General features: G+C 37.4%; 1 protein-coding gene across 3 annotated transcripts in view; it reads right to left on the bottom strand.

Annotated features, from left to right (window-relative positions):
* The window catches only part of acsf3 (acyl-CoA synthetase family member 3), a 79,226-nt gene that overhangs the window by 51,668 nt on the left and 15,364 nt on the right, over positions 1-12,194 (bottom strand). For all 3 annotated transcript variants that reach the window (XM_081347231.1, XM_081347233.1, XM_081347232.1), the window contains 2 exons: positions 9,436-9,590; positions 8,508-8,653 (listed from right to left, as the gene is read on the bottom strand). In XM_081347231.1, the coding sequence (XP_081203357.1) occupies positions 8,508-8,653; positions 9,436-9,590 (301 nt within the window). The remainder of the gene's footprint in view (positions 1-8,507; positions 8,654-9,435; positions 9,591-12,194) is intronic.

The raw sequence follows: 12,194 nt of genomic DNA, 5'->3' as shown, positions 1-12,194 counted from the left end.
TATGCAGTTTTTGGTCAGGCTATTGGTTACAGCTGCACGATTAATCATTAAAAGATCGCAATCTCGATTCAAATTCCCACGTGATTTTATTCCTAAATGACAGTGATTCGGCTCTATATATTAAACCTAAACAAGAACGATCACAGCGAACATTCAGATCTGTGTTCTGATCCAGAGAGAGCAGTTATCATGTATAGATATGAAACAGCTTCACAAACAGGACTTTCAACCACACAGTATCATTATTTCTGTCTTACAATCATTTAAATCATCACAGATGTACTGGGATAAAAGTTAATAGTTCGGATATAAACACTGATGTCCACGGTAGTGATCAAAATAGAGTAAACATGACACTATCAATTACAGCGTTACACCAGTAGGTGGCGGCAAGTGCCTGTTAAAATGTTTTTATTTGTCATTGAATCATTCATTCAAGAGTGATTCTGATTCATCCAGTAATTAAAGGCACAATATGTAACTTTTTTGCTTAAAAAATAGCAAAAATCACTATATCTATGTTATATATTTTTTTTAGTTGTGTACTTACATTATCCCGACTGTTTCCAACAACTTTCAAACCAGGAGAAATTTGTAATTTAAATCGAGAAACGTCCCGTTTCTTTATTTCCGTTTTGTCGCCGCCAATGCCATCATATCCGCGTTGTCCCTGGTTTCCGCTCGTGCTGCCATGGCAACCAGAGCTATGAACCAGAGCCGTCTGATAGTAACCAAAGCGACTGACGTGGACCACTGTATATCTCGTAATGTCTATTTGCACACTGTTGTTGTTTCGTTCAAACATTATGGACCATGGCAAGCAGACTTTGGATAAAGAAGGAGAACTAAAACGAGAATCAATATCTGCGCGGTGTTTTCGAGATGCCGAGAGCTCCCATAGACAGTATATAAACGAGAGCGCCACGTCAGAGACTTCGACCGCTCCTACATGTACTTTATTAAACAGGTGAGCACATTTACATAAAACTAAGACATTTTATATAGTTCAACAATGATAAAATGTCAGAATATGATCTGTATGTTATTCTAATGTTGATCTAGCTTACTGCTAGTCTCATACAGACAAACTAACACATTAATTTCAACACATTCAAATGCAGTTTAGTGTGCTAGTGTAATGTTAGACCAAGTGAAACAGCGCTGCGTTACCTCACAAGTTTAATTTGTCTAATAAACTGACCTGTGAGTAGTAATTCTGCACTTGCGTGTAGTTCGGTAGAATAAAATGTCCATATTCGTTTTATATCCGCGGGACTCGCGTCGCGTGTGGAGCTGATAGCTGTGTCTCTTAGCAATCCCGACCTGCTTCATATCACAGTCATGATAAAAACAACGATGTATTCACTCATCCATAAACATTATTAGATCGGTCGGCTTGACGTTGACGACAAGATCCATAATTCTTAGCAAATGTTGTGTCATCAAACTACGCCTTTGTTATTGTAAGAGGTTAGGTACCCCTAGTGGCGAAAAAAAATCCATACTGTACGTTGAAACAAATGAAGTCTTTATGAGTGAGTCATTGAATAATTCACTCAACTTGATTTAAAAAAAAATAAAAAATAAAAGTAATTCAAATTTTTTACATTAGATTTCAGCAATTAACATTTTGTCAGAGCCTCTAGTAAATTACATGTTTTTTTGTTTAATTTTCTACTCGTGATCTCTATTTGAACCAAAAAAATAAATCATGATTCTCAATTCTACCAGAATCGTGCAGCTCTACTATTGGTTTACCATTTTTTTTTATTGTGATCGAAAGCATTAATTATACAGCAATCCCTGAACAGGGTAAAGGCCAAGTTTTATTTTTGTAGGGCTGTGAAACGATTAATCGCATCCAAAATAAAAGTTTGTGTTTACAATAATACATGTGTGTGTACAGTGTGTAATTATTTCGTATATATAAACACACACACACACGCATGTATACATATATATATATATATATAAAAAGTATTTATATATAAAATATTTATATTTATATATAATATAAATTATTTATATATAATATAAATTATTTATATATATATATATATATATATATATACATACAGTATATACATGCAAATATTTCTTAAATATATACATGCATGTGTGTGTATTTATATATACAAAATAATTATACACAGGACACACGTATATTATTGTCAACACAAACTTTTATTTTGGATGCGATTAATTGTTTCACAGTCCTAGTTTGCTAATTCTGGGAGAAATAATAGTACTAATAATAAAATTAGGGATGCACCTATATGAACATTTTGGCCGATACTGATAACCGATAATTCTTTATATTTGAAAGCCGGTAACCGATATATTGGCCGATAAATCTAAATTCAAATTTTTATATACATTTTTGAGAGTCTGATTACAAAAGTTTGGAGAAGTTTAATTTTGGATTATTGGAGAAATAATAGTACTAATAAAATAATACTCTTCTTGCAAACTCTACATGGTCAAAATTCAATGTTCTAGCATCTCCAACATGCTAATGCAGCCTATTGGAAAACGTGCTCATTCTGACTAATAACATCAGTCTGCACTGTAAAGCTGTAGCACAGACATACAGAGCTGAAGGAACGTCTTACTCCCACACACACACACACACACACACACACACACACACACACACACACACACACACACACACACACACACACACACACACACGTGTAATCTGACCATTAGGGGGCTTGGGTGTGAATATAAATGAGACGGGAGCTGATCGGAGGTCTGTGTTCAGTGTCCACTGGGATATGATCGCGTGCGAGTATATACTGGAATGTGGTTGTCCCTGTAGGAGCATTCCTGTCACAAAATGAGAAAAGGACACAATAGCACCCAGACTGCTTAAAGAAGCCATTAACAAGCCTCCAGTCCCTCTGCCCATCACAAGCTCTCATTAAAACAGAGCACACACACACACTCACACTCATGTTTTATTCAAAGCCTCTCGCACAGCAATCCACACTGTGCACAATCCACAGGGAGTGGCCGAACCTAGTGCAACACAAAAGGAAATTGAGCGTATGTGCATTATTACTACTATTGGCACAATTTGATTTATTTTTCTCTGGTTTACCCTTCTGAACTGCTTGTTTAACTAGATTTGTGCATTATCTTCAAAATGTCAATGGTGTTTGCCTGTGTAAAACTCAATGCTACACTCTCAAAAGAAATGGCACAAAAGTGGTCACTGCGGAACAACAGCACACACATGTTAATATGTACAATTTAGGTACTAATATGCACCCTTCAGGGATAAATAAGGTACAAAGGTACCTTTTGGAAGGGCACCAACCCTAGTGACAGCGTTTGTACCTGTTTTTCTGAGATTGCAGGGTGTTCTGGCTGATTGTTAGGGCGCTGAGGGATTGTTCATGTCAATAACACACCCTAAGTATGAGAAACAGGACAGTAGCATACTAGCATGTAGTAGCTGAGTTTTCGCTAAATTGGCCACTAATAATTCCACTAACAATACAAACTTATTATAATTTGTTTAATTGTTTAATTGACTATTTTAATTTAGAGAGAGAGGGAAAATGTGTGAAAAAAGCAATATATATATATTAGGGTGCATCAAAAAACACAATTCTTGAATTTTGATATGGCTGGGTGCTAAAAATGTTCCAATATATGTAGAAACAACACATGCAAAATATTTTTCCAGTACATGATGATTTAGGGGTGCCACCGCACATCTGTTTTTGTTGGATAAAGTGCTTAACAGTGCTCAATGGTCACAATGGAGATCTGAGGTAAACAATACTACAGCTCAAGAAAACTGAGATGATCTTTCTGTTTGAGGTGATCTTTCTGTGTTGGGTATGTATTATTATACATTACTATCATATCTGTAATTGTGTCTTTGTATACTTATTTATCATAAGTCATTTAAGTCATTTTTATAGGTATTTGGTGCTCATTACATCTAGCTAATGTTAGCTAGCAACAGTTTGATAACCACAATTAGCTATCTATGTTAGCTAATCTATTAAGCTTAACATCAACAGTATTCTAGAGTGGACAATGTCATATTCAGAGTATACAGTGGGGAGAACAATAATTTGATACACTGGTGATTTTGCAGGTTTTCCCACTTACAAAGCATGTAGAGGTCTGTAATTTTTATCATAGGTACACTTCAACTGTGAGAGACGGAATCTAAAACAAAAATTCAGAATCTGTATAAAAGACACCCGTCCACACACTCCATCAAACAGACTCCAACCTCTCCACAATGGCCAAGACCAGAGAGCTGTGTAAGGACATCAGGGATAAAATTGTAGACCTGCACAAGGCTGGGATGCTAGGCTGGGCGCAATTATTAGAAAATGGAAGAAGTTCAAGATGACGTTCAATCTCCCTCGGTCTGGGGCACCATGCAAGATCTCACCTCGTGGGGCATCAATGATCATGAGGAAGGTGAGGGATCAGCCCAGAACTACACGGCAGGACCTGGTCAATGACCTGAAGAGAGCTGGGACCACAGTCTCAAAGAAAACCATTAGTAACACACGACGCCGTCATGGATTAAAATCCTGCAGCGCACGCAAGGTCCCCCTGCTCAAGCCAGCGCATGTCCAGACTCCAGGCCCGTCTGAAGTTTGCCAATGACCATCTGGATGATCCAGAGGAGGAATGGGAGAAGGTCATGTGGTCTGATGAGACAGAAATAGAGCTTTTTGGTCTAAACTCCACTTGCCGTGTTTGGAGGAAGAAGAAGGATGAGTACAACTCCAAGAACACCATCCCAACCGTGAAGCATGGAGGAGGAAACATCATTCTTTGGGGATGCTTTTCTGCAAAGGGGACAGGACGACTGCACTGTATTGAGGGGAGGATTGATGGGGCCATGTATCGCGAGATCTTGGCCAACAACCTCCTTCCCTCAGTAAGAGCATTGAAGATGGGTCGTGGCTGGGTCTTCCAGCATGACAATGACCCGAAACACACAGCCACGGCAACTAAGGAGTGGCTCCGTAAGAAGCATCTCAGGTCCTGGCCTCTCCAGACCTGAACCCAATACAAAATGTTTGGAGGGAGCTGCAAGTCCGTATTGCCCAGCGACAGCCCCGAAACCTGAAGGATCTGGAGAAGGTCTGTATGGAGGAGTGGGCCAAAATCTCTGCAGTGTGTGCAAACCTGGTCAAGAACTACAGTAAACGTATGATCTCTGTAATTGCAAACAAAGGTTTCTGTGCCAAAAATTAAGTTCTGCTTTTCTGATGTATCAAATACTTATGTCATGCAATAAAATGAAAATTAATTGCTTAAAAATCATAAAATGTGACTTTCTGGATTTCTGTTTTAGATTCTGTCACTCACAGTTGAAGAGTACCTATGATAAAAATTACAGACTTCTACATGCTTTGTAAGTGGGAAAACCTGATAAATCTGCAGTGTAACAAATACTTGCTCTCCCCACCGTAGATGTCTCATGTGTATTGAGAGTAGCATTGTAGTTGTTACATAAAATTAACAGGGTAAGGCCACTTGAACATGTCCCATTGACCTCCATTCATTTTGTCTATAGGACAAATGAATGGAGAATCTTGAAAGTTGAATTCTGAGAAATGCCCAAGTTGCCCAAAGGGTTCAAACAAACAACTTTTACTTTGATAACCCTATAGAACATGTTACTGTATAAAAGTTCACTGTACTCAACATTTCCAGGTCAACCTTTTGGCAATTAGACTAAAAATTGCACATTTTTCGAAATTTCGCCAAAGTTCATGTGTTAGGTGGCACCCCTAAATCGCAACGGAATTCCTCAAAACTTTGCAAAAGTCATTTTTATGTTAATTGGAACAAAATGCAATGCCAGCCAAATTGATATTTTGAAATTAAAATTTCCCATTCAAATTTGATGCACCCTAATATATATATATAATTATAAATAACATCTATACAGTGTGTAAAACAGGATCTCTTGCTTATTGTTGGAAAATTAAATCTGAAAAAGTTTTGTTTTTCTGTACACCATGCTGAATAATTCTAGACCGCCTTTATGAAACAATTACTGCATAAAGATACTCAGAAGACATTTTCACAAAAACATATTAAATACATTTAATGTCAACCTTCTGCTAAAAGATATAGTCCCTCACTGAGTTTACCTGCTGGCTCACGGCAGCTATGCAGTGGTGTGTCGATAAATGTGTTTTGTATCATAGCTGATTTTAGTATATTATAGTATTTATTATATTATATTCGTGTATTTTAGTATAGGTGGAAGAACTATACAATTTTTTTAAGTGACTTTAGCAATTGGTCTTAAAACAATGCACGGAAATTTCGGCTACCGAAAATGTTCAGCCAAAACAGCAATTATGGATTTTTTTCCAAGAATTATGTTTAATTGGTGCATTTTGACTATTCAGTGTCACCTATTCAGGTGAAAATCCAGCTTTTAATGTAGTTTATAGGTCTATGTGATGTTTTTAATATGCTTTAAGACAAACCATGTGTAAGTTCATAAGTCGACAGCATTGCTGAGTATTTCCTCCTTAAAACTGCAGTGAACCAAAGACAGTCTCAAACACACGCTTTGAAATCGCTGGTGTTTCTGACGTCACAAACTACCTTGTAACCAATCAGATCAACGTGTGATCGTCAACCAGTGGATCTCTGAGCTGAGCGAGTGAGTGGAGGCGGGGCTCATTTGCATATTCATAGAACCATGTATACTAAATGAGGCAAGGGTGTCGAGTTACATTCATTGACGAAAAAATAATTCAAGGAAAAAAATGTTTAAATATGTAATTTTGGTGATCAAAGATGAGTTTTAAGGGATACAATTATTGACCACAAGGGGACTTTAAAACGTAAAATGTATTACAGCTAAAACGATGGTCTAATCTAGTGCATGGGTTCCTGAGATCTATTTCCTGAAATTGACTGAAATGAAAATCTTCAGTAGACTTGGATAATTACAACATCAGTGTTCTGTTACAACAAAAGGTACAGCCACGATTTGGTTCACATTAGATCAGACTCATCATAAATCATCTCTGGTGATCACAGTCAACCCTGTGACTGATATTGATTGACTTCAACCTACTTCGCTGGCGTCTCGCGGGGAAGAGTAGGAAATGTTAACCGTGGCAAACTCCTGTTAATCATCACCTCTGAGCTTTAACTCCAGCAAAACTAGTCACTAATAAAACTACAAGCCACATAAGCTGCCTCTGACAGCAACGTTCGCTCACTTCACAGTGTCGAAAGGCGAACAAAACAATCCTCACACACCCAAAGCAAAGAAGTTGCGGGACGAGCACTAAAAGTGCTTTGATACCGACACTAAAAGGAGACGTGGAAGCTGACAGGAGCAGTTTGATCAGAAACACCCATGGAGAGTTTCTCAGAAGATAAAACAACAAAACACAGACTAAAGAAAGACAAACAAACTACTTCAGACTGGAGTTTGATCTGTCACAACTTGCCATCATAAACTGACTGAGGAAAAACAACAACGTACTGTTACGGAGATGAAACGCTAAGGCTAAACATCCGTGGAGGCAAAAGTAACAAAGCCAAGATGATAATAGACCCAAACCGTCCCGAAAGAACCAAGAGGTTTACAAAACCAGCGATTAGTTAGCATTCACAATCATCTCAGCTGAGCTAACAACTAAATAATATAGTTATCGCACTCAAAAATTAATTTTGCCTCTTGATCATGAGCTAAAGTAAAAAACTTTTTGAACATTTCATCACAACTTAATTTCATTGTGTTCATTTACTTAATTATTTAGTGTTAAACTACATTAATCATTTTTTAATTATAATTGTATATATATATAATATATATATATAAATAAACAATTTTAAGCTAAATAAAATTCAAATATTAGATGGAAAAACTTAAAACTTAAAAAAAAAAATTAGAAAATAGAAATATTAAAGATAAAACTTAAACTAATATTCAAATGAAAACTGAAAATATAAAAATAATAGCTAATTAAAAGCTCTTGAAGCTCCGCCCCCTGTGCCGGGAGCAGAAGCTCATTTGCATTTAAAGGGACACACAAACGGTGCGTTTTTGCTCACCCTCAAACAGTGACAACTTTAACATGCTATAAAAAATATCTGTGGGGTATTTTGAGCTGAAACTTCACACACACACTCTGGGGACATCAGAGACTTATTTTACATCTTGTAAAAAGTGCATTATACCACCCGTTTAACGTAACGCGTAAATGCGCATAACTAACGTAAATCAAGCAAGCTAGTATGCATAGGCCACGAAGTGTTGGCAACATAACACATTAGCGGACCGGAGGGAACAATACGGATTTTTTTCCAGAAAACTTCTTGCACAAAATAAATTCAAGGACCTGTATCTATGTATGTTTATTTTCAAAAACTTTTCAGAGCCTTGAATTTATAAAAAAAAAAAAAATCTGATTCACAAACTTTCAAGGATTTCAAGGACCCGTGGGAACTCTGTATTACACATTTATGAAGTGATGCAGTACCGGGTACACGTGGTCCTTTAAGTGGGTTTGACAGTGCCATGCCGATCTCCGTCATGCCGTAGCGCTCCAGCAGAACATGACCCGTGATCTCGGCCCAGCGCTCCAGAACGGGCTGAGGAAGAGCAGCAGAACCAGACACCATCAACCTGAGACACAGAGAGAACCGGCCATCGTCTCGAGCAGGAAATTATGCACTTGTTTTTCTTCAGAAAGTCTTGTTTAAGCATTTGACCCTGAGGTAAAGCACACAGAAGCTTACATGACTGAGCTAAACAAAGGTTTGAAGGCTCTTCTTTGATGTAGCTTTACTGAAGAATGAAAGAGGACTTGGGAAGAGATGTTCTAGTCATTTGGATCAAATAAATGTGGTTTGTTTTTAAAAAGACAGAGAGAGAGAGAGAGAGAGAGAGAGAGAGAGAGAGAGAGAGAGAGAGAGAAAGAGAGAGAGAGAAACTTATTTCACACTAATAGCTCAGATTTTACCCCAATTCCAACATGCGAGCCCCATAGACAAACTGTCTTATATTCTGGGAGAGAAAGAAGAGTGTGTTCTCCTGGCAGCGCAGTGTGTGTCTTCCTGCCATCATATGAGGGACAAGGGCTGAACCCTCTTCCCTTAAACTGCTCTCTGTACTTATATATTTATTTTTATTTATTTTTATTTTTTCATTGTGATATATTTATGCATAATATTGAAATATATTTTTAATTGTTTTATTTATTTTTTATTGTTAAATTTTATGTATCAACATGTACGTATATGTTTGTATATGTCTATTGCTTTGGCAATATTGTGCTATTTTACACAGTCATGCCAATAAAGCTCATTTGAATTGAATTGAATTGAGAGAGAGAGAGAGAGAGAGAGAGAGAGAGAGAGAGAGAGAGAGAGAGAGAGAGAGAGAGAGAGAGAGAGAGAGGATGGTACCGTATTCTCTCTTTGCACACAGCCCTGATGAAGTCTTGGACTTGAGGTTGAGTAAAATGTTGGTCATAATATTCAATGAGTTTTGAGTAGATAGTGGGAACTGCCATGAACACGTTCACCATAGGAGACTTTGAACCGATTAACTGCTCCCAAACCTGGAACACAACAAAACAACAACAACATTAGCATTCAAGCTTTGTCAACCAAATGTGTAACTAAACAGTTCAATGTAAATATAATAGAAAATAAATCAAATAATCATTTAAGTGTGTACTATTAGGCATCAACTGATATCAAAATGTCGGCCAATTCATTAACCAATGATTATTTTTATGCTTTGTTATTGTAAGGTTCGGGTGGTTAGCATCGGTAGCTAGCCCTGCTGGTAAATAACCAGCATCTAGGGCAAATAGCATCTTTCTATATTTTGGAAGGCTTAGACTTAAATGGACATAGACTGACAGTGACAGATATTTATTTTTAAATCAGATACCGAGACAGATATAAATAAGTGTAGGGATGCATCGATATGAAAATTTTGTCCGATACCGATAATTCTTTATATCTGAAAGCCGATAACCAATATTTTGGCTGATAAATCTAAATCCAAATTTTTATATAATTTTTGAGAGCCTGATAAAAAAATAAATAAAAAAAAAGTCTCACCCTTAAAATCCATGTCCCAAACACACAATTATAATGTTCTCATGATAATTTTATGTAGCCGATATGACAGACTTGCACTGCACACGTTGCACTTTGTATTTTTCAGTAAGTGAAGTGATTCTAATCATATTTTAAGCATTTAAAATCCATCATGTTGAACAGAGCGCATCTGAAGAGTCTCAGCTGAAGGAAATAATACATTATTTATCGGCTTCAATATATTAGTAAAATTTTCTTATCAGGCCAATAACGATAACATTAAAAATTAACATAAATTAGCCGATACCGAATAGGAGGCCGACATATCGTGCATTCAGTATTCAGACTCTCAAATTATATAAAAATTTGGATTTAGATTTATCGGCCAATATATCGGTTATCGGCTTTCAAGAATTATCGGTTATCGGTATCAGCCAAAATGTTCATAACGGTGCATCCCTAATATGTATTATTGCAAATTCTTTTGGCTATGATAATTGTGTAGTCAATATTAATGCTACATCTTATTTTAAATGATCAGCAAAAGTTAAGCTACACATTCTCACTTGAAAATGAATGAATATTATAACCGATTAACTTAAAATATACTGTCGGTCAAACCGATTATCAAAAAATAAAACAGTCTCCAGAGCTGAGAAGAGATTGCAGGATGTTGCCATATTATAGACGCCCTTGGTTCAACATTAGGTGAAATCAGACATCAAAGAGTAGAAAAAAAGCCTTGCATAATGATTGAACTGGATAGAAATCAGCCTTGATAGTATCAGCTTTTCAATATTGGACTAATCAGACGCTTACTGTTAATTACAGGGGAAAAACACTACAGATACCGATTAAGTCACTGATCGTGTGCTATTTGTCTTCGTGACTCTAGAAGCTTGGGTGGGGGGAAAGGTTGTCGACTGGAGGAATGTTGTTAAAAAAGGAAAAAGCGAGTATAGATTTGTAAAGGTCAGTGTGATTCACAGCAGAAGAGAAAGAGTTGAGATTCCCTGTAGAGTTACTATTGAGGTCAGAGTGAAGAGTGTGCAGGACACTGGGCTTTTACTGCCTTTCTCTGCGTTTGATGAATGTGTTCACCCGATCCCAACCACACACACACACACACACACACACACACACACACACACACACACACACACACACACACACACACACACACACACACACACACACACACACACACACACACACACACACACACACACACACACACACACACACACACACACACACACACACACACACACACACTCATCCCAGTCTGTCAGACGGAAACAGATGCATAACTGCCCATATAAACACACTTCTCACACAAATCAATTACGCAGCTTCTAACTTTACTCACTATCTCTCTGTTTTCAATCACACACTTTCATTGTATGACATGGAAATGAAAGGAGGTACGATGAATGATCAAACATAAATGTGTACATTCGCACATAAAAGATACAATATATAACAATTCGTTCTTTTTCATCTCACGCACACACACACACACACACACACACACACACGCCTGGCTGCACCTTTAGAACACAGTGGGAGAAACGCGTGAATTAATTGAAGGTGAACGACAGATTCTCCTTGGCTCGGTCCCCCCTGGGACACACATCTCTCTCTCTCTTTCTCTCTCTCTCTCCATTTCATTATTTCTTGCTTCAGTGCCTCCATGCTCTTATCATTCCTGCTGTCTCGCACTCTCTCCATCAACCCCCCCACCAACACACACACACACACAGAGTGACACTTCTTTTATCATCAAAAACCCATCTCTCATCACCACACCTCCTCCTCTCCACTCCGGTACCCAAGTTGCCCTGGTTTCTCTGTTTCATTACATTAGCCCCCAACAAAGAACTGAATGCATTTGTGTGTATGTCTGTATTGTATATTTAGTGTACAATGTATGTGCGTAAACATCAAATTCATATAAAATCTGGCACGCTTTGCCTGGAACCGTTCTTGGCAATAATCTATCAAATTAATTTTGATTTATCAAACTGTTTTGAAGACCTCAGCCAATTAATTTGTTGGACTACAGCAAAATATCCAACGTTCATGAAACAAATGAAATATAGCAGCAAGCAGCA

The sequence above is a fragment of the Scardinius erythrophthalmus genome, assembly GCF_964197995.2.
Source record: "Scardinius erythrophthalmus genome assembly, chromosome: 2".
NCBI classification, from domain to species: Eukaryota; Metazoa; Chordata; class Actinopteri; order Cypriniformes; family Leuciscidae; genus Scardinius; species Scardinius erythrophthalmus.
Note: the sequence above shows the minus strand (reverse complement) of the source record. Positions and strands in the feature narration are given on the sequence as shown.